At 47.5% G+C, this 26779-nt stretch overlaps 2 protein-coding genes across 2 annotated transcripts; both read left to right on the forward strand.

Annotated features, from left to right (window-relative positions):
- Positions 1–1715: 1715 nt before the first annotated feature.
- Positions 1716–3489, forward strand: LOC149331694 (uncharacterized). Its single transcript, XM_089557398.1, has one exon. It carries the CDS (start codon positions 1716–1718, stop codon positions 2991–2993), a length of 1278 nt encoding a protein of 425 aa, XP_089413524.1. The 3' UTR covers positions 2994–3489.
- Positions 3490–5139: 1650 nt separating this feature from the next.
- LOC149331695 (heat shock protein 83-like) lies at positions 5140–5887 on the forward strand. The gene has a single exon (XM_089557399.1). It carries the CDS (start codon positions 5177–5179, stop codon positions 5885–5887), a length of 711 nt encoding a protein of 236 aa, XP_089413525.1. The 5' UTR covers positions 5140–5176.
- The last annotated feature ends 20892 nt before the right edge of the window (positions 5888–26779 follow it).

A 26779-nucleotide genomic window follows, 5' to 3' on the forward strand; every position in this document is an offset into this window, starting at 1 on the left:
GGGCGTGACAGGCGCCTGTGATACAAGCCATAAATTATGGAATGATCGCTCAGGCCAGGAAAGTGTTTAAGTGGTGGGACGTTATCAGGATGTGTTGTGAACACGAAGTCTAGAATATTAGATAAATGGCTATCTTATCTTGTAGGGGTGGTCGAGCTTAGACAGACCAAATGTAATGTGTTAAATAAATCGCTCTCAATAGTAATCTTGCTAAATGTGGTTGCCGGGTCATTCCGAGTTCTCACCAAATGCGAGTAAAGGCGCGCGTGGATAAGATGTGACTATGATCTGATCGAAGGGCGCTGTGAAACTGTACTACATACGGCACATCGGTGTCCGGGGGCCGGTAACAGGCGCAGATAGCAATAGGAGATTAAAAGCTCTGGAGCGAGTAAATACAACTTCGAAATTTTAACGAAACGTTAACAGGGTGTCAGGGCAAGCGTTTACAACAGGCGTCTGCGTGGCCATGGAACGGGTGTTAGGCCCAGGGTTTGCCTGAACTTCAGCACATAGGCAAAGAAGGTTGAGTGTAATATAGGTACAGCCATAGGCGACAACAAGGGAATCGATACTCTAGCATAGCGCTTACCGCGGTCCACCACTGCACCTGCGCAGATCGCCCTGAGGACGCCAGATGGCGCCACGTTCCCGTCAACAGAATGCGCATCATCTGCGCACGCGCTTCTCCAGGCGCAGCTGTTGCGCCGTGTCGGAGCTCTTGGACTATCGTGATCGGTCTGACTAGACTGACAGGTTCGCTGCAATATTGTTTGGTTGATAACTACGTTTTGGATGAGGGGTGAGAAGCAGGATTCGCAGCAAAGCCGACAAGGGAACATGTAGAAATTGTCAGAGAACTGGTCACGCATGTGCTTCTTGCTTTCTTGCGTTTACTTACTGATTTTTGACAAACTGTTGACGAGTTTTGACAAATTCTTGACAAAAATTCTTAGCATCCACACATAAGCCCTCGCGCGAAGCCAGAGAGCAAGCCAATTGCGTAACGTCTCGCAATGATGCGAGTTTATCTGCGAACAAAGGTGACTGCATTCATTCCGCACATGAGTTTTCGAAATTCATGCTCCTGTGAATATACGGTAACACCTTTCAGTTCATACGTTTTACCACTCGATGCCGTTAGCTGATTTGGAGTATAAAACCCGGCATGCAACTACTTGACTGTCATATTGCATGAAACCCGTTGTACCAATCGCCGCTATGGACAGGGTACTAATGTTTATTTCTTTTTCTAGCCCTTCCTAATGTATTTCATGCTGCATTAAACTTTGCATAGACAGTCTCAAGCTTACCTTCCTCTCCTGGGTGCTGCCATATTTCCAGTCGATTCTGCCAGCACCTTTCGAATTGGCTGGTGTCATACACTCTATACAGAAAGGTGTAAAATGGTGTAAGGTGTCCTCTAGCGCACTCCCATAATTTACTCCCTTTTTTTCCCATATAGAGGAATTCTTGCTTAGAGTGTACAGGCACCTTACTGTGCGTGTGCGGTACATTTCATAAAACACATGTGCTCAGTCAAGCTGTAATCATTGAAAAGGTCTGTACCCGCAATCAGACCTTTTAGGCGTATTGTCTTCGTTGCTGTTCAAGTGATGGCAGATGCCCTAGGCACCAGTTTTTGACGCTTTGTTTTGTTGTTTTCTTCAATGCAGCAAGCCCTCGACTCACGAGGAAGCCTGGCAGCACCCACAATGAATCATTATGGCAAAGGCCACCCACCTGTCCCGAGCGAAGAGCCACCCCAGCCTTTGGCGTCTCCAGAGCGGGGTTCCTGCGGTCAAAGCCCCGCCGAGGGACCGCAAGCGTGTCACGAGGAGCCGCTGGACTTCTCGTGCAGGAGCACAACCACCGCATCCGTCGATGATAGTGACAACGAAGATGTCAAGCCACCCATTGCCGTCCGCGTTCATGGAGGCTACAACATCGACGCCCATTCCAATACACCCACGCCGTCTCCGACGCCGCCGGAGCCACCATCGCAGGCCTTCTCGTACCCCATGCATGACGCCATGAAATCATTCGGTTCAAGTAAAGTGACGAATGGAGCGTCGCCGCCGGCGTCGCCAGAATTGAAAAAGCCTCGCTTTCGGTTCGACGCACCTATCACCTCCCCAACTGAGGCCAGCTGCAGCCTACTGCCTGGCCTGTTGCGAAGTTCTCCACCGGCGTTGCAAGTGCAGCATGTCCCGCTGGTTTCGAGTGGACTGGCAACGCGTGACGTGACGCCGCCGCTCCTCAGGCCCTCGCCTCAGCAGTCGGCGTTCTCGCCCCCAATGGATCCGCTACTATTTGCCCAGCCAAACAGCCGGACATCGAAGGCCTCGCGGCCTTTCAAGTTATATTCGCAGGCCCAGCACGCCTTCCCATTCTTCAACATTGCGGCGCAAATCCCGTACCCCACTCAGGATCTTCTGAGCATGCAGCCTCTGACCGAGAGTGCGTACTACAACGCGTTCAAGGAGAACTTTACTCGGACCAAGCCCGAAAATGGACGCGACAGTAACCGAAGGTCCAAAACATCGTCCGACAAAAGCAACGGGGCCTCCAATTCAGCGGTGACGTCAGACGACGCCAACGGCTCCTTAGATAACCACTACGACAGCACTGACGACGGGGACCATCCATCTCCAGATAACAGGAACTCGTGTTCTCCCGCCGTTGCTAACGGGGTCGCCGGGGGTTCTGGCAGAGTCAACGGCGGTCCTTCGCATGACGACTCTAGCCCCGGGCAGACACGCAAGCGAGGTCGGGTTCCGGCAGACTGCAAGGACGAGGCCTACTGGGAGCGCCGCAAGAAGAACAACGAGGCCGCTAAGAGGTCGCGAGACGCCCGCAGAGCCAAAGAGGACGAGATCGCCATCCGGGCCGCTTACTACCAGCAGGAAAACATTGCGCTCAAGTTGAAGCTGCGCGAGATGGCTCAGGAACTTACACTTTTGAGAGCAGCCGCCGCATACCAGCGCATGTAGGCGCGGTATTTTCGTAGATCGTCGCCCTTTTCGTCGCCGCTCCTCATCTTCACTGACCCTGCGGAGACCATTATCGTGGAAACTATTTTTTTATTGCGAAAGCAATACTGCTCGCAGTTTGAGCCTTCATCGTAGCGTTGGACCTTTTCCTTGACCTCGGGTGTGACGTCATACCATCTGTGAAAGAGAAGGGCCCCAACTAGTGCCGTCGGCGGAGAGCGGCGGTAGACACGGTGGGCGGTGAGCCTCTCGCTTCTCCGCTAGGTGCGCTACAGTCGGAGTGACGTCATATCATCTGTAAAAGAGAAGGGCCCCAACTCGTGCCGTCGGCGGAGAGCGGCGGTAGACACGGCAGGCGGTGAGCCTCTCGCTTCTCCCGCTAGGAGCGCTGCGGTCCGAGTGACGTCATACCAGTTGTATGAACAGAGCTCCAGCTCGTGTAATTTCCTTTTCATCCTTCTCTCAGTCACAACAACAACTACAACGTCGGCGCAGAGCGGCGGCAGACACGGCGGATGCGGGCTGAAGAAAAGGATAAAGTTGCTTTCGCAATTTCCGGGCTTAACCAAGCTGAGCCTCTGCCATTGTTTTTTTTTTGAGGAAAGGACATGGCGCAGCAACTGTCTGACATATATATCCGTGGACATCCGAACTCCGCCGTAAGAAGGGATAAAGGAAGGAGTGAAAGAAGAAAAGAGTTATGAATCCATACCAACTAGCCCAACTCAACGTTTTGCTGAAGCATGTAAGTACACATCAGCCATTTGTCATTCTGCAACGGGGATATAGAGTGTCCCCAGCTGGCACAGGACAGAGTTAGTTGGAGACGTATGCGAGATGTCATTGCCCTGCAGTGGAAGTCGACTTTTTTAAAATTTTTTTTGTTCGAAAAGTCTGCCATGAGGCATAAGTTGAGAAAGGGGGAGTGGAATGTAGGATATAGAAAGTTAAAAGAAGTCCGGCTACAACTGCTGCTACTGCTGCTGATGATAATAATAATAATATAATAATAATTTCTATTAGTCCTCATAGTATACACATTACTAACAATAATAATAATAATCTTTATTCAGTGCAATCTGAACAAACATAAAACGGAAGCGCCGAAGCCACAAGTGGGCTTGTGCGGCGACACATGATGATGATGATGAAACGTCGCCGGAAAGAGAACGCCAGAAGGTCAGTGGATGAAGAAATGCCTTTGTCCTGCGGTGGGCTTAGCCAGGCTGCTACTGCTGCTGCTGTTGCTGATGATGATGAAACGTCGCCGGAAAGAGAACGCCAGAAGGACAGTGGATGACGAAATGCCTTTGTCTTGCAGTGGACTTAGGCTGCTACTGCTGGTGCTGGTGCTGCTGCTGATGATGATGAAACGCCGCCGGAAAGAGAACGCCAGAAGGACAGTGGATGACGAAATGCCTTTGTCCTGCGGTGGGCTTAGTCAGGCTGCTACTGCTGCTGCTGCTGCTGCTGATGATGATGATGATGGAACATCGCCAGAAAGAGAACGCCAGAAGGACAGTGGATGACAAGATGCCTTTGTCTTGCAATAGACTTAGGCTGCTACTGCTGGTGCTGGTGCTGCTGCTGATGATGTTGAAACGCCGCCGGAAAGAGAACACCAGAAGGACAGTGGATGACAAGATGCCTTTGTTCTGTGGTGGGCTTAGTCAGGCTGCTACTGCTGCTGCTGTTGCTGCTGCTGATGATGATGATGATGAAACATCGCCGGAAAGAGAACACCAGAAGGACAGTGGATGACGAAATGCCTTTGTCTTGCAGTGGACTTAGGCTGCTACTGCTGGTGCTGGTGTTGCTGCTGATGATGTTGAAACGCCGCCGGAAAGAGAACGCCAGAAGGACAGTGGATGACAAGATGCCTTTGTCCTGCGGTGGGCTTAGTCAGGCTGCTGCTGCTGTTGCTGCTGCTGCTGATCATGATGAAACGTCGCCGGAAAGAGAACGCCAGAAGGACAGTGGATGAAGAGATCTGCCTTTGTCCTGCGGTGGGCTTAGTCAGGATGCTACTGCTGCTGCTGCTGCTGATGATGATGATGATGATGATGCTTTATGAAACGTCGCCGTAAAGCGAACGCCAGAAGGACAGCGGGTGGCTTCGTGTCCCCCGACGTGTCACTGTGGCGCCACCTGTGTTGCGGCCAGAACAGACACCGACTTATTTGATGTCAGTGAACTTGATAGGGAACGTTGTGCGCGTGCTCAACAGAGGGCGCTTTGGCAGGAGTGCTTTTTCCAGTGTGCTTATGACCGGGATACTGCATCGCAGCGACGACTGCCCGTCTCGCGGACTGCTGCACCGCAGCTCAGCGCCTTTTTCGTGCCCGGAACTCATTTGTGTTGAATTTTTAGTGCCCGCCGCGGTGGCTCCGTGGTTAGGGCGCTCGCCTACTGAGGGCGCGCTCGCCGGAGAAGTGGAGACTTTCGCCTTTCAGGCGGAGATCGCCCAGTTGATGAGCTTGATCATCAACACGTTCTACTCTAACAAACAAATCTTCCTCCGGGAGCTGATCTCCAACTCTTCCGATGCCCTGGACAAGATTCGCTACGAGTCTCTCACAGACCCGAGCAAGCTGGATGCTCAGAAGGAGCTCTTCATTAAGATCATTCCGAACCGGGACGACCGCACCCTGACCATCATCGATACCGGTATCGGCATGACCAAGGCGGATCTGATCAACAACCTGGGTACCATCGCGAAGTCTGGCACCAAGGCCTTCATGGAGGCGCTGCAGGCCGGCGCCGATATCAGCATGGTCGGCCAGTTCGGTGTGGGTTTCTATTCGGCTTACCTGGATGCGAAACCGTCCAAAAAAGCTAGTTCGTTTCTGGTGAGGAGAACAGAGGGCGTGCTAACGCAGTTGTCTTTTCTTTGATGTATGTAAAAAGCCTCAATTACTTCTCTTTCAATTTTTTCTTTTGCCCTGGCTAGAAACCTGGTCTCGTGGAATTTGGGACACCAATCTTTACATTTGCTACACCTGTTCTCCTCACCAGAAACGAACTAGCTTTTTTGGACGGTTTCGTTTAGATGCCCTTTGCAAAGTTCGCTTGCTTCCTTCAATCGGTTTTATGATTGTTATTCTTAGCGTTGGTTCTTATCTTATTCATAATCTGTCAACCTGTGCTGTCATTCACACTCGCATGTGTTATCGACCCTGCTTTTTGTAAGAGCGACCTTCCTATGACTTGTTGTACTGTTATCACTCGTCCACCACCGCATTTGTTTATTAGTTCACGCACCCTCATGCAACTCAGCGGCTATAAAAGAGCGCCTGCTTTTCTTTTCTGTTGGAAGTTGCGCCTCTTTCCTGTTGAACTTAGAAAAGCGCAATAAAAATACAGGGACAAGAAGAAGAAGAAGCACGCAGGACAAACGCTTGACATCAACTAGTTCTTTACTCGGGAAAAAACGCATATATACAGATACCCCTGCTGAAAAAAAGTTCTATGATTCAATAACCTCATAGATCATTCATCATAGAGTATCATACAATCTGTATGACATATCATACAATCTGTATGATATATCATACGAATTGTATAATATCATACAATTCGTATGATATATCATACAGATTGTATGATATGTCATACAGATTGTATGATACTCTATGATGAATGATCGATGAGGTTATTGCATCATAGAAATTTTTTTCAGCAGGGACATAGAGGGCGGAAACAAATTATTAACCAAACAATGAATCGGCTTTATCACAAGTGTGTTTAGCGTGAACAGGTATCAAGGTAAGCAATTTCCTTGCGTGATAAGGTCAGGGAAGGAGTGCTGATACAATTTTCAGCTTTCTTTACAATACGATAGGCCTCTATAATTTCTCTGTGAAGCCTTTCTTTTCCTTTACCGCACGTGCGTGTGGCATTGAACTGCGGCTCATTTGCTTTGCATTTTTTACAAGACTTGCAGTGTTCTGCTAGGTGCCCATCCGTTGCTACAGCTTGCACAGCACGACGGTGTTCCCTCAACCTATCGTTCAGGCACCTGCCTGTCTGGCCAATGTACGATTTCTTGCACGAGAGCGGAATCTCGTAGACCACCCCTGTGACGCAGGTTGTGAAACGGGTGGCATGCTTCGTTGTGCACCCAGGATGGTCATTCACCTCGTTGACAGCTCGACACATTTGTGAGAGCTTATTGGGCGCTGAAAACACGACGGATACCCCGCACTTCTCGGCCACTTTTTTAAGCCGGTGCGACACGTTGTGTATGTAGGGGATCACCGCCGGACGCCTAGTCTGGGGTGCCTTTTCTTTTCGCTTCCCAGAGTTTAGCTCCTTCACTAGGCTTTCAACCACAGAGGCGATGATTTCTTGTGGGAAACCAGCCCTTTTCAGGCGCTGTGACTGCATCTGCACACTGGCCGAGACTTTATGCTTACACGATTTGTTGAGGGCCTCACGTATGCAATTTAGGGCAATCCCCCTCTTTACTACCTTTGAGGGGGCCGAATCATAGTTCAAAATGCCTTTTTTGGTAGGCGGCTGATACACCCAGCAGACTTTATCCTTATCTAGAGTTAAACAAACGTCAAGGTACTGCAGACTGCCTTTGATAGGATCCTCCCACGTAAACTGCAGACCGTGGGAATAATTTTCGAACACCTTGATGACACTTTTTATAGCATTTCTACTTTGGCCACCTTCTGACGATTTCATAACCACAAGATAATCATCCACATACCTAAACACTTTGACAACAACAGATTTATCAAGGCTGTCGCTAATGCGCCTGTCACAATGGGCTAAAAAGACGTCACTTAAAATGGGGGCAAGGCAGGAACCAATGCATATGCCTTCTTTTCGAAGAAAAGACTGTCCGTTATGAATAACAAATGTTGATGCAAGGTAAAAACGAAGCACTTCTAAGAAGTTGTCAATAGATAAACCCGTCGAGTTTTGGAATGCGACAGCACCCGATGCTTCGATAAGATCTCTTACAGCCCGCAGCATATCCGACTGTGGGATAGAATAAAGGTAGTAAAGAGGGGGATTGCCCTAAATTGCATACGTGAGGCCCTCAACAAATCGTGTACGCATAAAGTTTGGTTTGGTTTGGTTTATGGGGTTTAACGTCCCAAAGCGACTAAGGCTATGAGAGACGCCGTAGTGGAGGGCTCCGGAAATTTCGACCACCTGGGGTTCTTTAACGTGCACTGACATCGCACAGTACACGGGCCTCTAGAATTTCCCCTCCAAAGAAATTCCAGCCGCCGCGGCCGGGATCGAACCCGCGTCTTTCGGGTCAGCAGCCGAGCACCGTAACCGCTGAGCCACCGCGGCGGCTTGTACGCATAAAGTCTCGGCCAGTGTGCAGATGCAGTCACAGCGCCTGCAAAGGGCTGGTTTCCCACAAGAAATCATCGCCTCTGTGGTTGAAAGCCTAGTGAAGGAGCTAAACTCTGGGAAGCGAAAAGAAAAGGCACCCCAGACTAGGCGTCCGGCGGTGATCCCCTACATACACAACGTGTCGCACCGGCTTAAAAAAGTGGCCGAGAAGTGCGGGGTATCCGTCGTGTTTTCAGCGCCCAATAAGCTCTCACAAATGTGTCGAGCTGTCAACGAGGTGAATGACCATCCTGGGTGCACAACGAAGCATGCCACCCGTTTCACAACCTGCGTCACAGGGGTGGTCTACGAGATTCCGCTCTCGTGCAAGAAATCGTACATTGGCCAGACAGGCAGGTGCCTGAACGATAGGTTGAGGGAACACCGTCGTGCTGTGCAAGCTGTAGCAACGGATGGGCACCTAGCAGAACACTGCAAGTCTTGTAAAAAATGCAAAGCAAATGAGCCGCAGTTCAATGCCACACGCACGTGCGGTAAAGGAAAAGAAAGGCTTCACAGAGAAATTATAGAGGCCTATCGTATTGTAAAGAAAGCTGAAAATTGTATCAGCACTCCTTCCCTGACCTTATCACGCAAGGAAATTGCTTACCTTGATACCTGTTCACGCTAAACACACTTGTGATAAAGCCGATTCATTGTTTGGCTATTAATTTGTTTCCGCCCTCTATGTATCTGTATATATGCGTTTTTTCCCGAGTAAAGAACTAGTTGATGTCAAGCGTTTCTTCTTCTTCTTCTTCACCTCTTTATAATGGCACATACCCACGTGGGGGGATTGGCCAAGGTGTAGTGGTATGCATAAGAAAATTTTCATAGGATTAAACGTGAATTGTCCTGCGTGCTTCTTCTTCTTCTTGTCCCTGTCTTTTTATTGCGTTTTCTAAGTTCAACATGTATTACCAACTCGCCCAACTTTCTGCATTGCTTGAAGTTCTTTCCTGTTCTGTGTTTCCTTCCTGTTTCGTCCTTTTTTTGCCGTACGACATTCCTCTTTCTCTATTCTCTCACCCCCGCTTCCTCCCTTCCTTTGCGGCAAGGTTGAGGTGTCCAGCAAACAGTGAGACAGTTACAGCGCCATTTCCTTTCCTCAAGAACAATTTTTTTAAAACCAATTATTAGTGGTTTTTGAGGAGAGGAAGTGCAGCGACATCGCACAAAGCTCTGCCGCGCGTAGCCGTTGTCACAGTGATTTTTTTGGAGCGAAGGCTCCTGTCCGTTGTCTCCTCGTCTCTTTTTGTGTCGTGAAGTCATTTGCGCCTAATTGTTTTTTTTTTCCCAAGTTCCAAGACGAAAGCGCTACTTCACGACTTTTGAAAAACTGGCCCGGCTTTTGAAAAAGCCGGGCCATCGCTGAAGTCTTGGCCTTGTATAAGTAAATAAATAAAAAAAATAAAAAAAAGAATATTGCAGCGACTGGGATTCCAACCCGCAGTGGCACGAAGGGATCAGCTTAGCTGGCCGCCGCGCGACAGCACTATGCTCTCGTGCAGTGAACAGCAATCACGCCTCGTGTCAAACTGCAACACACACTCGCGCTGTGCATTACACATCGTGCTCTTAATCGACTTCTGTCTGCAGCTCGAACAGATCAGCTTAACCTCGATCAGAGCTTAACCTGAGTACAATATCGTCGCCACACATACCGACGACCGAGCACAGCAAAACCATGAGCCTGTCAGGCTAAACATGCTTTCGCACGTCTGCTCGGTTTATTTACGTTAAAACCCTAACATTTTTTTTAATAAGCACGCGGCTTGCTGGCGCTTAACGCCTCCAGTACACGGGCCTCTAGAATTTCGCCTCCATCGCAATTCGGCCGTCGAAATTCGATGGAGGCGAAATTCCGGAGGCCCGTGTATTGTGCGATGTCAGTGCACTTTAAAGAACCCCAGGTGGTCGAAATTTCCGGAGCCCTGCACTAGGGCATCAATCATATCCTGAGTCTCTTTGGGACGTTAAACCCCCACAAACCTAAACCAGCCTTCCTCACAGTTCCATCTCCCTTCCCTTCGCCCCCGTTCCTAAACCAACTTGACTTTCAGTGCGTTCAGTGACCTTCAGTGACCTTCAGTGCGTTCAGTGACCTTCAGTGTGTTCAGTGACCTTCAGTGCGTTTTTCACATGCAACTACAGGCATTTTCTAGCTTGACCCTGTATATATATTCGTCTATATTTGTCGATCAGTGGATATCGATGTAGTTTCTTTATAGATAATCATCGGAGAAATGTGCGCCGTGCCTTTTGCGGAACAGACTTCAGGATCTCGGCCGCCACAAGTGCTGACGCAGGATGAGGATGCAAGGTACACGGATAAGTGTTTTTAGGTGTAGCTATGTTACTGTGAGAAGCACGCGAGGTCCTAATGCAACTCGCGTGCAACTTGCACAGCTTTGTGGTCAGTGCTGCTGTGGAAACACGAACTCAGTGATGGCCCTTCTCAACGGAAGTGCCCGTTAGCTCTGAGCGAATAATGTACTGCAGGGCGGTCCGATATCGAAATGTGGAAGTGTACATTGTGTGCCTTGCGCTATCTGCTCATTTGGTTGTCGTTCAAGCCTTCACTGTCATCGCATGCAACCCTTCTTTGTCCTATTGTCTATCTTGGTTAAAGGTGCACTGAAGAGGAATCTGAACTCGCCTTTTTGCCGCGGGAACTCGATCTACACGTTCCGAGCATTCTTATAAACTTCGACTTATTGCCCTGTGAGGCCGATTTCGCTAATTAAATCGAATTAACCTCCGGCTCCCGCCTTTATTTCTTGAATTCTCCCCGTACGGTGGGCGGAGTCGACCAACACGTGGAGTGCCTTTCAGCCAGCTCCGTGGAGGCTTTTCTTTCGCTTTATGTTGTTTTTAGGTTTCCGTGAATAAATGGTTTCATTCGCGGATAATATAGCCGCAAAATAAGCCCGCAGAAATAAAAGTACGTGCGGACTATTTGCTTCTACGGATTGCTACGTATTACTCCGCCGATGGCAGAGCGGCAAGCCGCCACGGGGCTGGGTGAAAGGCAGTCCGCGCGTTGGTCGACTCCGCCCACATTACGGGAGAGAATTAAAAAAAAAAAAGAGGCGGCAGCCGGACGTTAGTTCGATTTAATTAGGGAAATGGGCCCCACAGGGTAAATTGATGTTGCGTTGTATCCGTGTGTGCCCTCTACGTTGCCTCAACGCTGCATTCTTGGCTTTCAATAGTACCATTCCAGCACAGCAGGCTCGTAGCTGTGAGCGTGCGAACTGCCCTAGATCTGCTTTTCATATTGTAAGGGACTAATCTGGACATTTCTTGCATCTTAAGGCTTAGTCAGTCGTTGACGGTTAGGATATTCCTGGTCCTTGACCGTACAGAGTCCTTTACAAACAGACATTCAACTGCAACTGCACTGTTTCCCGCTGACACGATAAACCGGAAGATCCGTCCTGGGTGCGGGGTCGAGGGCTCGATTCAGGGTGGGAATAACCTGGGTTCAATGGGGAAGAGGTGTATTTTACGAACGCTAACACACGTTCAGTGGCACAGTTGCGTCAAGACATCAAACAACGCGTTTGCGTCAGTATTTTAAATAAAAGCCTGGAAGTGCGATTTGGCTTAACCATGCGCTTTTAGGAGATTAAGTAGAGTGTTGAACTTATTCAGAGCGTTCACGGCAACCTATGGGCTGACCAGTTGAACTCTACGAATGTAAAATTTTTGTTTGCGGAATGCAGCTTATCCTGCTGACCTGATAGGAAGTGCAGTAGTATAGAAGAGTTCAACGCTGTTCCACGTAAATATTAAGCCGTTTAATCACCCTCCCCCCCTCCCTTCTTCCCCAATCACCCGCGACTTCCGAGATGAAAGTGCAATATACCACCATGTGTACCGTCCTTGATCATGAGACATGCGACTTTAAATGCCCGAATGTGGCACACGGCAGTCTTTCGTCTGCCGTGTAGCATTTGTGCGTGTTTCTGTATCGCTTTTATCTCACTTCTGTTTATGTGAGATAAAAAAAGCACGCCTAGTGGGCACTACTTGACCCATTTAGCCAGTCGCCCAGTCATGTACTATCGTGAGCAAAAATAAGAGGCACCCTTCCTTTTGTTCCCAACCTTGCCTCCCTGCATGAGGCGGCACCTGGTGTCGAGAATAGCCACCTTTGAAACGAGTTAAGAGGCTATCTGCGCCAGGTCAGACATCAATTCACGCTGCCTAATGATCTTGATATTGGGTGCTCACTCGGCGCAATAACGCATTGTGTAAAAAAAGTAAAAATGAACAAAAAAAACGAGATGTATATTTTGTGCGGTGTATCTGTATCTACGCAAGTGGAGTGAAGTTTCCGATATTTTTATTGAGTGTTCTTTCGGTTATCGTACGAGCGGCCCTACAATTACACGGAACACAATTTGAAGGGTTAACATCTACCTGCACGTAAGCGTAGAAATGACGGATGGCCACTAACATACGATATAAACACGACAGAAGTGAAAAGAGAGTGAACTCTCTTCTAGCGCGAACCCTTTTAGGGACAAAGTATGCTGCTCAAACCCTCGAGTAAATTTCCATCAATAAAAATGCGGAATATTTACGGTTGGCAACGGAAACGAATTTACTGATCAAAACATGGGAAATTCTATGCGAAAAACATGCAAAGAATTTAACCGAGGTTTCAGCATTCTCTATTCGCTAACATCATGACCACCTGCGCCGTGTTTAAAAGATTCAACAGGAAAATGGCGCAAAAGACGTGGACAAAAGAGACAAACACGACAGGACCAGCGCCAACTTACAACTGAATTTTATTTCGCACCAAACCCGCCTTTATGTAGGCCAACGCGCCCTAACATCCGTGTAATCACGCACAGGCAGTAGAAAAGATCACTGTAAGATATCTAGCACATGAAGCGCAATAGCAACCACGTAACATACTATAATGGCTAAAAAAAACAACAAAAAAAACCAACAAAAGTATAGCAAACAACACTAAAACGGTCATGGCCAAGCAACTCTTCAACACCAAAAACGATACACACTCATGAGTGATACCAGATGACCAACAAGAAACGTGGAAAACAGGTGAAGAATGAAGCGTTAAGACCAAAGCAGTGTCAAAGGTAAAAAAAAGGTTGAAATGGATGAAGAGTGCGAACCTTAAAAATTGGAAACCAAAAACCAGCAGCCACATGAATGATAACCGATGACCAACCAGAAAAAAGATGGACGCGAAGCTGAGACCAAAGTCGGCGTTAATCCTTTTTCATGTTTCTTGTTGGTCATCGGTTATCATTCATATGGCTGCTGGTTGTTCGTTTCCAATTTTTTTTTCTCGTTTTTATACCTTTGAATCTCAGCTGCGCGTCCATCTTTTTTCTGGTTGGTCATCGGTTATCATTCATGTGGCTGCTGGTTTTTGGTTCCCAATTTTTAAGGTTTGCACTCTTCATCCATTTCAACCTTTTTTTACCTTTGACACTGCTTTGGTCTTAACGCTTCATTCTTCACCTTTTTTCCACGTTTCTTGTTGGTCATCTGGTATCACTCATGAGTGTGTATCGTTTTTGGTGTTGAAGAGTTGCTTGGCCATGACCGTTTTAGTGTTGTTTGCTATACTTTTGTTGGTTTTTTTTGTTGGTTTTTTTTAGCCATGATGGTTGGTTTATAGGGTTTAACGTCCCAAAGCGACTGAGGCTATGAGAGACGCCGTAGTGGAGGGCTCCGGAAATTTCGACCACCTGGGGTTCTTTAACGTGCACTGACATCGCACAGCACACGGGCCTCGAATTTCTCCTCCAAAGAAATTCAGCCGCCGCGGCCGGGATCGAACCCGCGTCTTTCGGGCCAGCAGCCGAGCACCATAGCCACTGAGCCACCGCGGCGGCTTTAGCCATGATAGTATGTTACGTGGTTGCTATTGCGCTTCATGTGCTAGATATCTTAGTGATCTTTTCTACTGCCTGTGCGTGATTACACGGATGTTAGGGCGTGTTGGCCTACATAAAGGCGGGTTTGGTGCGAAATAAAATTCAGTTGTAAGTTGGCGCTGGTCCTGTCGTGTTTGTCTCTTTTGTCCACGTCTTTTGCGCCATTTTCCTGTTGAATCATGAACCAACTAGCCCAAACTAGAGTTCTTGTTTAAAAGCCTCTTCTCATTGCTTTGCAGTGGGAATATACTTTCGTTGCCAAGAGCAAGTATTTTGTGTATTTAGTGATTGTCATCTGCTTCGGAAGTTGGAAAGTAAGAGCTCTAGAGGACAGCTTATACCCGTGCCACACGGACAGATTTAATGCCATTAAGTGCTTACTGCCTTAAGTTTTAATGTCATTCGTGCAGTGCCACACGCATAAATTTAATGGCATTAGCCTTACTGCCATTCGCGACCTACTGAGTTCGCCGCAACTCATTCGCCCGTGCAATGCGTACTCTCGTTCCCATTGCACGTGCAGAAAAGCATGCAGATTTGTTTGTAACAACTTCCTGACCAGTAGGAAATGGTTAATTCTTAACTTTCAATCAGATGAGGCATCTATACCGCATTTTCGATGCGAAGAGCGCCATTTTCACCAGCCTTATTGACAGGTACTCTCGACTTGGGTGCTGACATGCGAGTTTATGGCTACTTTTTCTACTTGTAAACTTGGAACAGCCGTATTTTCTGGAAAATCATTTTTATATTACATTTGAACAACATTCCCCATATATTGTGCTCATTAGAAATGTTTATATTCAGATGAAACTTTTGATTACCTCGCAAGCGTTATCGTCATCGACACTTTCGATAATGGCATTAAATGTGGACGTGTAGCACCAACTCCGAAAATAATGGCATTAACAAACTTAAGGCCTTAAGCATTTACTGCCATTTCTTGTGAGTGTGTGGCACGGGTATTACTCCCATATAAGCATACTCGTTTTAGAGTGCATACAGGCATGCTATAGGCAGGTATACATTTGTATGCAATTGCCACACTGTGTACATGACACTTGCCTGCATTTGTAGCTGAACCTACACTAGCACATATAGACCACACAAGTTCTACGAGTCCACACACACTCACACACACACTCACACACACACTCGCGCGCACACACACACACCCACCCACCCACACACCCACACACACACACACACACACACACACACACACACACACACACACACACACACACACACACACACACACACACACACACACACATGCGTAAGTGGTTCACGGAAGCTTGCTCCGTCGTTTTGAGGCGGCTTCTACATACGCTCTCTATGGGTATTTACTCCTCTAGTCGTTTTCTTTTATTTGAAGGAGTTACGAAGTGTGCATTCATGTACTGATTAGCTGCGCCATGTCTCAACCCGCAATGCTCTCAGAGACGACGAACTCTTTATTGACGTCACTTATTTCGACCACCCGCGAAAGCAACTAGTACAAATGTACAAACGTGTTCGGTGCTGAACACAACAGCTAGCTGATGCTGGGAGTCCACTTTGAAGAGCAGTGGGGTGAGAGAAGTGTAATTAACTTATTGTAATTGTCAAGTTGAACTTTGTTATGTTTTTGTGCTTATCTCCTTTGTATATGCCCTTGTTTTTTAATGAACTGTAACGGCATGGAAATGTTTTGATTTCTCGCCAGAAAGCTCTTACTGCAGAGTTTGAGTTTCTTTCACAAAGGCATAACTCAAATGCATTTGATTTTTCCTTTTGCGAGCTTTTCGCTGGACATTGTTTAGACGTTTTGGAGTTGTACGCTCACGTATTTTTGGTGCTATGTACGCTTGACTTTTGACTCTGCCTACTCTCTTTTGTTTGCCTGTTTGCGCTACTTAGTGAAGGTGTTCGAGAACTTGCACGTATTTATTGACTTCTCCATGTTCTGGTAGCCAGCTTTTTCTTTGGTTCTCTGTACTCGTTTTTCCAAAAACCGCGACCACCTGACCTTTCTGCTTTTAGGTCCTTTATGTTAAAAGCAGATGCCTTTGCTGTCTTTTACTAATTATGTCTTGACTGTGTTGACCTGTCATGCTGACACCGAACGTCGACATTTTGAGTTGCTTGCAATAAAATAGAGTTCAAATCAAAGAGTGGGCTTCTGTTTTTGTCAGCATACATCCGAAAAGAGACATCTCAAGAGTCCGCCTTTATGCTCTGCTGATCACGGCTTATAATTCACCTTCGCCGGGTAAATGATTTATCATTGACTGTCTTCTCTCAAATTGTCTTGGTTTTAACATCCGAACAGTGTCTAAGCAGTTAACCTGCGCTGAACATTGATGTCATAGCTACCACATTGCTCTTAAAAGAGAAACAAAGTGAGAGATGGAATTAATTCTCAATTATTTACCGAATGTAATCGAATTTGGCGTTTCAATTTACGTAGGTCCAATGTTTAGGAGAAACCACCAAGGTAGAGTAGATCTGTAATAAGGGGAGCAATTACTCGTTGACGTCCACCCGAGCGCAGCTGTACGGCTACAAAGGAAAGCTGAACAGCTTTCTCAAAAACTTCGTGGTTAAAGAAAAATTCGTCCTGGTGCGGGTTTCGAACCCGGGACCACCGTTTCAACGAAGCAGTCGCTCTACTATCTGAGCTAACCTGGACGGCAAGCTTATGGTAGGGCGAGAGCGAATTGATCAATAACTCGAATTGGGAACTGTGTTGGTCAAATGTTTAGGGTAATCCCCCAAGGTGGAGTAGAATTACGTATAGTTTTACGTGTACTAATTTACGTATACTAACGCCTACGCATCTTTACAAACAGCAAGCACCCGCCCGAAATTTGGCTCTCTATTTCTTCGAGTGAACCTATCACTACTACTACTCAATTATTTATTGCAATACTAATGAAGATCATGGTAGGTAACAGCGCAACACGAGCGCTCGACCTTGCGGTGCCTTGCCCTTCGTATTTCCCTAGGCTATTCCCTACCATGCATTTCAACCAATTCACCGAAATTTCTGCTCTAATCAACTAATGACACTTTCACGGATGGCATTCAGCCGGAGGTCTCGAAGCAAAAACCGCAGGAGGGCATTTATAACAATAAAAAAAGACGAGAATCAATATGCCTCCGAAAACAATAAAGAAATATAAATGTGATAAGGTTTTGTTCGGATTCGTTCGGTTTTATTGGGGTTTAACGTCCCAGGAGACTCGGGCTATGAGGGACGCCGAAGTGAAGGGCTCCGGAAATTTTCGACCACCTGGGGATCTTTAACGTGCACTGGCATCGCACAGTACACGGGCCTCCCGAATATCGCCTGCATAGACATACGAAATGACAGAAGCGCAACTATCCTTGTCGCTTATTCTTGCCTTGCTGTTTGGGCGGAAAGGTATGGAGCCTATCGTGAGAAAATGCCTGTGAACAATAAAAAAAAAATTCGCTGTGGCTTAGCTTGGTTAAAGCCCGGTAATTGCGAAAGCAATATCCGTACCTACGCCATGGTTCAGCTGGTAGTGTAGCTGGTGGTGGTGCTTTTAATTAGACTTGTGGTGATGCATCGGTTATACAATCCAATGTAATGTAATCTAATGTAATCTAATCCAATCTAAACTAATCTAATCCAACCCAATCTAATGTAATGTAAACGAATCTAATGTAATCTAATCTAATGTTATCCAAACCAATGTAATCTAATCCAACGTAATCTAATCTAATGTATTCTAATCTAATCTAATCCAATGTAATCTAAGGCCGCCGGTGGTGGCACCGCCACTACTAGCAGACGGCGCGAGATGGTTGCCCAGCTCTTCGGCGTGACGTCACACAGAGGTCATGCGAATGGTCATTTCGTGTGCATCGCCGTCGCACGGCAAAGGCTTGAAAGTGCAAGTAGTAAAGTTTCGCTTTAAAACTGGCAGTGGTTAAGCTCTGGGTAAACCTTCAGGATTGCGAAAGAAACGAGGAGAGAGAGTGAGGCGATGGAGAACGCGCGGCAACGGCGGCGGCCCCGGCACGCTAGCTATGCGCCGCTACTGTGCATGCGCAACTGACGAGCGCGGCGGCGGCACCTCTGAGTCACCCGCGCAGCGAGGGCGGCTGTGCGCCGTGTGACGTCACTGCTCCTCGCGCATGCGCAGTACGGCCTTTCCTCGGCTCCGCCAAATGGCTCGGCGACTAGGGTTGCTTTCGCAACAAAAGTCCCTGGAATATAGAACTCTTCAATAAAAGCTCCCTGAGTGTCACCCATACTCAACAATCGTGGACCATGGTGAGCCTCCATCTCTTACTCCAAATCTAACCATGGAAGACATCGAGAAATGAGCTCTCAGCTCACTCCAGCCACAGCCAAAGACTTGCCTCAGGTATGACGACGACTGTTCCTCAGTTATCTACAGATCTCAAATCCCAAATTTCCTCTCATTTAAATTTCATTGAAGCGGATACTCAGTCCACGCTGGAAGTGGCGAAAAGAAACTCCCATTCGTTTTTGAATGCTCTCGTAACCCGGAAACACAGCCTCCGTCAGTTCTCCGTCTAACGCCAAACAACCCACACAGGCTGATACCTGCACTTGACTTGGAACCCCCCTTATTATGTTCAGTTGAAACACACTGCAGCACAGAACCCGACAACACAAGAAAACACACACTGTAATCCTCAGCAGAAGCACTTTTCAATCGGAAAGAGTTTATGAACGCAGTGTTTCATATATTGAACAATTTAACTATAACAGTCAGTATATCCGCAGATCGCCCATCGGCAGGCTTGCATTCTTTTGCTATTAACGCATTTGCTTTCCTCAAAAACGTTCTCCGTTGGTTCTCTAAGGCAGTCTTGTACTCGATGCGCGTGATGGAAAAATTTTAAAATAAAGGCTTTGCTATGCATCAGAACAATGGAGCATTAGCTTCAATATCTCAATACGAGTGCGATGGACGGCTACCCCCAAAATTTTTTTGGAATAACCATTAACCTCCACAATGACTACAACATTGCATCAAAAAATGAGCCAACAGCACTTACAGCAATAATACCCCCCGCCCCAACACACACAAAAAATACGTTACCCTTCCTTATGTCTGAGGATCTAGTGTAACCACTGCCCGTATTCTTAGAAAAGGAGGCCTAGGCATAGCGCACAAGCCAAGAACACAACGGCGCTTTCCCGTACCTGTTCCCAAAGAACTACCGCGGAAAGAAAGATCCCAAGGCACTGTTTACAAAATTCCTTGCGCCGATTTCGACGCGAGCTATACTAAGGAAACAAAAACCTAAAACAAAGAATTCGTCAAAGCAAAAATGACGTTCGCAAGAAAACTCAACCCAGTAGCCGAACATTACGACTGCAAACCATAGAATTAACTTCGAAGAATCCATCGTCCTTAGGACCGAAACAATTCATCAAAAAAGGTTCAAATTACCCCAAACTATGTCAACCACGCAAAGGGCAACCTGCTCCATATGTACCTGCCAGAGGCGTAGCCAGGAAAGGGAGGGGGGGGGGGGGCGCTTATAGGGTTGCAGCCCCCCCCTACCCCCCCCCCCCCCCCCCCCGAAATTTTTTCGAACTGTCACGCACCGCTGACCAAAACAACCACCGGCGCAAGAAATCATTCTGGATTTTGTACCCTACAATGTCTTTTACAGACTAGAAAAGACATTTTGGCTCGAGCATTGCTAACTCGGCTTGGATTTCGGGGCAACGCCCATGCACCTGAAGTCACGTAACACAAGCATCAGTTAGCATCATGATCAAAATTACCATGCGAATACGAAAATTATGAGGACATCAATAACCGATCTTGAATGACCTTGCTTATTGAAAGCCCTGCCCACGCGGTGCTTCCCAACATACACACTCGGATATTGGTTATTTCAACTTGCGGCATCATTCGTGGCTTTCTTCTTCTTCTTCCTCCTCTTTTTTCGTTTGTCCTTTTTCCTTTTTAGCTAACTGCTTTTTGTAATAAGGGAGTAATTACTCATTGGCATCCACCCAAGCGCTGCCATACGGCTACAAAGGAAAGCTATACAGCTTTCTCAGAAACTTCGTAGTTAAAGAAAAATTCGTCCTGGTCCGGGGTTCGAACCCGGAACCACCGCCACACCGGAGCAGTCGCTCTACCAATTGAGCTAACCGGGACGGCAAGCTTATGGTAGGGCGAGAGCGAATTGATCAGTAACTCGAAGTGGGAAGAGTGTTGGTCAAATGTTTAGGGGAATCCCCCAAGGTGGAGTAGATTTGTAATAAGGGAGTAATTACTCATTGGCATCCACCCAAGCGCAGCCATACGGCTACAAAGGAAAGCTATACAGCTTTCTCAGAAACTTCGTAGTTAAAGAAAAATTCGTCCTGGTACGGGGTTCGAACCCGGAACCACCGCCACACCGGAGCAGTCGCTCTACCAATTGAGCTAACCGGGACGGCAAGCTTATGGTAGGGCGAGAGCGAGTTGATCAGTAACTCGAAGTGGGAAGAGTGTTGGTCAAATGTTTAGGGGAATCCCCCAAGGTGGAGTAGATTTGTAATAAGGGAGTAATTACTCATTGGCATCCACCCAAGCGCAGCCATACGGCTACAAAGGAAAGCTATACAGCTTTTCTTTAACTACGAAGTTTCTGAGAAAGCTGTATAGCTTTCCTTTGTAGCCGTATGGCTGCGCTTGGGTGGATGCCAATGAGTAATTACTCCCTTATTACAAATCTACTCCACCTTGGGGGATTCCCCTAAACATTTGACCAGCTAACTGCTTTTACTTTTTCTTTGAACCAAAGGTATACCCTTCTGTAATTATGGGTGCAAAATAATTGCCGCCGTGCAGGCAGTTAAAGATACGTACCGTCGCACTGATTTCTGCGTTGTTCCTCTATTATTCTAACCATATGGGGACGTCGCGACCGCAGCATGGCCCAAGTAAATATCGCCACTTCTGCTACCATAGTTTTGTTCTTGCCGGGATCGTCTGTCTTTCGGTGTGTAAAGTTTACTATCTGTGATTGCGGAAGGTGTTTATTTGCCTTGTTTGACGAATTATATAGTGACTTTTGCTTAGATACGTAGATTTAATAGACTCATACGTGTATTTAAATATCTTGTTGCGAGGTTTTTGTATGCATACAGTGACTTTGTTTCCACTGACGCTTTTTTTTGTCCTTTATCAAGTTGTATCTTCGCATTTCTAATACTCCATTTTATCTTCGCACTTCTAATGCATATTTTGCAGAACTTTTCGTTTATACGTGCCCTCGTTATTGCGACTGAAATTTCGGTGCAATTACTCGCAATACATGACCGTTGACAGCTGCTGCTGCGCAGTACACTGGAACGAAGGGCAGCGTCATTGAGATTTTTTCCTGGCCGTTGCATACGTATAAAAATGTAAAGGTTTTTGAACGACAAAGATTTAGTAAAATATTTGTCCTGTATACTTGCTAACTTCATGACCTTTACGTTTTTCATATCAGCGGCATGCACTGCTTTGCTGGTTTCGGACGGAAATAGTTCTAGACTTCGTGTGATATTTTCTTAACTTATTCAATACGCAAAAACATGGAAGCATTGGCATCCCTTATGTCTGCCAAGATTTTTAAGTCATACGAATATACATTCTTTTTTTTTTTAAAGTACATACTTCACTTGTCTAGACAGTGAGTAGCTTTATCGAATGCACAATGACATTCTCAATGGCAATGCAGTGTTTGATCCCTCCACAAATTCCATGAGGAGGTCGCGCTGCAACATGAGCTCCCCCCCCCCCCCCCCCACCCTTTCTTTCTCAGAACAAAATTCCTGGCTACGCCACTGCTCCAGGTAGAGATTTCGCGCCGCAGCTGCAGGAATGAAAAACACCAGTGGCCACCCCCCCTCACAGCCTACGTCCGTGACTCACAGCCGTGGACCTAGTGTCGGCGTCATTGGCATATTGAAAGTACCCTAAAAAATGACATACACACAAGGGGAAACTCCCCTGTGTACGCGTCCGCAGTCCACAAAAGAAAACATACCAGTGGGCGTCGGCACGATGACTCACAGCCGCAGAGCCAGCGTCAATTCCTCAACTAAAGCTCCTCAAACTTTGAGGTGCTTTATTCTCAACCCCTCCTGCACCTTTCACAACGCTGCATTCATTCTTTCCTCCCCATCATGTGCTAAACAGGCAATACCCACAGCACCTGCCACCCTTGAAGAAGGGGCCGAGTATGCTCCGAAATGTCTTTAAAAAGTTTTGGTTGGAGGTCGAACCCACCCAGACAGGCAAATCTGTCGAAAAGTTTAGTTTTACGGTGCTCAACAAGATTGAGTTCACAACTGTCAACCACCGATGCCACTATGCGCATCGGAATTGCCAAGCATCCCGTCAGTGCCTGACAGCAGCAGCACTTCCTCAGGCAGCTTACCAGGAGAAATGGGCGCTTTTGTGTTGTGGCGCCAGCGTGGCGTCGCGTCTCTACAGGGCCGACCGCAGCGAGCCATGTTCCCCCTGCTCCAGCGGGTTCGGGCGCGCCTCTTCCAACAGGCGCGCCTGGAACGAGTGATGCTCCCCGAGGAAGAGTTCCTTCGGCGTTGGAGCACTCGCTTCATCGCCGTCGATAGGGGCCGCGTGACCGTACGGCTCCTGCCTTATTGAGTGTGTGCAGTGCGCGGTGTTGTTGCGCGTTTCTTATTTAGTTAGGGAGCGTGCTTCCCCCTCGGCATCCGGCATTATGGACACTGTGGACATCATTGCGTGCAGTGAATGACTTTTGTTTGCAGGGCGACAGGAGTCGCCGTCGTGTCTTGAGTGATCGCTTTTCCGTAATCTAGCGACACTAGTCGCGAACTGCACTCTTGTATTTTTTGAGGGACTGTGGTTCCTTATCGTGTAACCATGGGGTCCAATAAAATTCTCTTGGAAGCCTCGTGTAGAGTGAGTGTGTGCAGTGCGCGGTGTTGTTGCGCGTTTCTTATTTAGTTAGGGAGTGTGCTTCCCCCGCGGCATCCGGACATTATGGACACTGTGGACATTATTACGTGCAGTGAATGACTTTTGTTTGCAGGGCGACAGGAGTCGCCGTCGTGTCTTGAGTGATCGCTTTTCCGTAATCGAGCGACACTAGTCGCGAACTGTACTCTTGTATTTTTTGAGGGACTGTGGTCCCTTATCGTGTAACCATGGGGTCCAATAAAATTCTCTTGAGAGCATTGTCACATGCTTTGTGCGTAGTGCATGTCACCAAGCAAACACAGATACGCATTCTGCAAAAACTGAACTCACCCCAGTGGAAGCATGCATACATTATGAGATGTACTTGGTCAGGCTCATTTTCACCTCAATTACCCACCCCGCCGCGGTGGCTCAGTGGTTACGGCGCTCGGCTGCTGACCCGCAAGACGCGGGTTCGATCCCGGCCGCGGCGGTTGAATTTCGATGGAGGCGAAATTCTAAAGGACCGCGTAGTGTGCGATGTCAGTGCACGTTAAAGAATCCCAGGTGGTCGAAATTTCCGGAGCCCTTCACTACGGCGTCCCTCATAGCCTGAGTCGCTTTGGGACCTTAAACCCAAATAAACAAAACCTAAAACATCAATTACCCGACCATCTGCATCCCTCTTTCCAGCAAAGCGCACCAACGCCATGGCTCTACACTTCAGCCCATCTGCGAATGCTGTCATGCAATACCGCTAGGCACGCATAAAAAATACAGACATAGTGTCAGGGAAGAGATTGTACCGCTGGCTTTCAAAGCCTGCGGCAATCATTGTAGTGTGCACCTTCGATGGCGAAGCGGTTGCATGCACAAATATATGATGACATTGCGTAACATGCAGACCCTCACATGGCAGTAGGTCAGCTGGACAAGGCAGTGTCCTTGTGACCTGTATAGTTGGCTTGATTCCTAATTGTGGTGGCCACAGTTCAATTCAGGCCAAATGTAGAATTAATTTTTCATTTGTTCTGCAATGACAGTGCACGTTTGGGGATGCTCACACAGAAAATTAGCGTTGAGGAAAGGAAATGACGCAGTAACTGTCTCACATACCTCAGTGGACACCTGAACCACGCCATAAAGGAAGGGATGAGTGAAAGAAGAAAGGAAGAAAGAGATGCCGTAGTGGAATTCACCGGAAGAATTTCGACTACCTGAGGGTCTTTAACGTGCACTGACATCGCATAGCACACGGGCGCTGTTTGCGTTTCGCCTCAATCGAAACGCGGCAGCCGCGGTCTCGTTCGAACCTGGGTGCTCCTGCTCAGTAGACGAACGCCTTAGCAACTGAGCCACCGCAGCGAGTCACACGGTCCACATTCAGTTTGCTCCACCACACAGGTAAGCACACCATCACTGTTGAATGTGGCGACTTGGGCTGGCCATGCCACTAGAGTCATGTCGGTGTGATGCAAACCTTGACATGTGAGGTTGCACAAGTTCTGCCTTGCTGACCGGCTCAAAGCAGCCTGAGAAGGATGATGGAGCCGATGGCAGAGTGCTCTCCTCTGCACTGCCGCAGCTTCCACTCTCTATGAACTCTACGATCCTATATGAGATGGCCCAGTGTAGTCTGCATTAAATGGATGCAAATGGAAAATGACCCAAACAAAAAAATGGAATCGTAAGCAACACTGCAAATAACCGCAGACTGGCCCTCTGGCGCAATCTTTTATATTTCTGGGCATATTTCGAGCTCTACTACCTATGCCGTGCATCTGAAAGGGAATACTTTGCAGAGAATTTGTATCAAGTAATTTTTTCATTTCATTCGAATAGAATTTGGACAACTGAAGAGATTTCGTTTCATTCCAAATGTTGAGGATCTCGATACCATCCATCTCCACCCCACCCACGACACAAAAATATCTTAGGGCTAGCAGCACTGAATTGGACCGCTCCATGTGATATACTCTCTGAGGCAACCTCTGCTATGTTTAGGCAATGAATCGCATGCTTAATCTTCCTCTCTTCATCCCACACATGCTTACAGAACTTACATCAAGGCGACTGTCCCAATAGACCGTTTACAGCGCGCAGTTCTTCCGTTTGAGACCAGATGGCGCCACACGTGCGCTCGGAACACGGCACCATTACTGGCCTCGTAAGTCGCCGGCGTATACGCCTCAACACAGCAGTGGAAATTTCGCGGGTGGTTGCCGAATGTGTTCTTTCTATGATGTGAAAAGGCAGAGGAAACACATGCTCTGTTGTGGATTGCAAGAAATGCGACAGATGCGGTCGTTTGCGAGCTTCACGAAACCGAACTGCACAAGGAGGTAATGCCAATGTTCGCGCCCGTTCGCCACGCACCCTTTCCGAACTGGCGAACGCAACAAACACGTTCGCCAGCGCTAGATAGGCTAATAAAGAAAGGTTTCGATCTTGGAAAATCTGCGAGGGCAAGTGCGCAACACAGCCGCATGAAGAAGCTGTTCCACCACAGAAACCATGACGGCGTGCTTTCAGTTGTTGTGCACTGTGCTGAGACCGCATTGATCGTCAGTTATGGTTTGTGGCCGTTAGTAAAACGAGCGCCCGAGGCCGTATTAGGAACGAAAAAAAATAAGACGACTTACGCTCCTACATACTGCTGCTGTTTATTATGCACTGCGCCGTTGTCGGCCGTGAGTTGTCGGCATGTGCGAGCCGACAACACTTACCGTCAGTCCGTGCATTACACGCCGTCTTGGTTCTACTGTTCAATTTTGCTCCAAGTAGCGCGGTTTTCGTGGACCACAATCGGAATAAAGCATTCGGTTTACGGCTGCTGTTCCGGGCGGTTGTCACTTGCTCGCGGTCCATGCGAGACAGTCACTAAAAGTGACTCCGCACGCTCAGAGTGAAGCTGATTAATTACAACCAAAGAGACCACGAGCATTTCCATGTCCGCATATCGAGCGTCGAGCGTACCAAAATTTTTTGTATGAGGCTGACGTTATTGCGAAATTCGTCCAGCATTAACGCGTGGCCATGCGCGCGTTATAACAATTATATCGCGCAATCCTTCGAAACGACTGCACGCCAGCTTGTGAAGGTTGCTTGATGCATGGTACTGCTACCATGTAGTCAACTTTTGTGTGTCTGTTTATTTTTGTCGCTTTTCTATGTTTAACCAACCAGTAGGAAATATTTCAGGTTTCCTAAGCACCGTTAACAGGTTGTAAACAAATGCATATGATGTGCATGTGAACGTTTTAGAACAGTGTCTGCATGTAGGTACACAATAGGACAACAACCTGTAAGGCCGCAGGAACATTAAACCTTGCCGTTTTATATAATAAAAATAAAAAAAAAACATTAAGCAGAGCCTTCTGCGCATGCAAAGACAAGCATTCAGGCGATCCGTCCGTTGGCTCGAAGAGGCGGAGAGCTCAGCGGCTTTCCGCGACATGTCCGATCGCGTTTTCACGCCTGAAGTGATCATATTAGGGTTCTCACTAGGGGTGTGCGAATACCAAATTTTTCGAATACGAATCGAATACGAATACTTAGCTCCGAATATCGAATCGAA

This window comes from Amblyomma mixtum, chromosome 8, assembly GCF_055824585.1.
Source record: "Amblyomma mixtum isolate Tamu chromosome 8, ASM5582458v1, whole genome shotgun sequence".
NCBI classification, from domain to species: Eukaryota; Metazoa; Arthropoda; class Arachnida; order Ixodida; family Ixodidae; genus Amblyomma; species Amblyomma mixtum.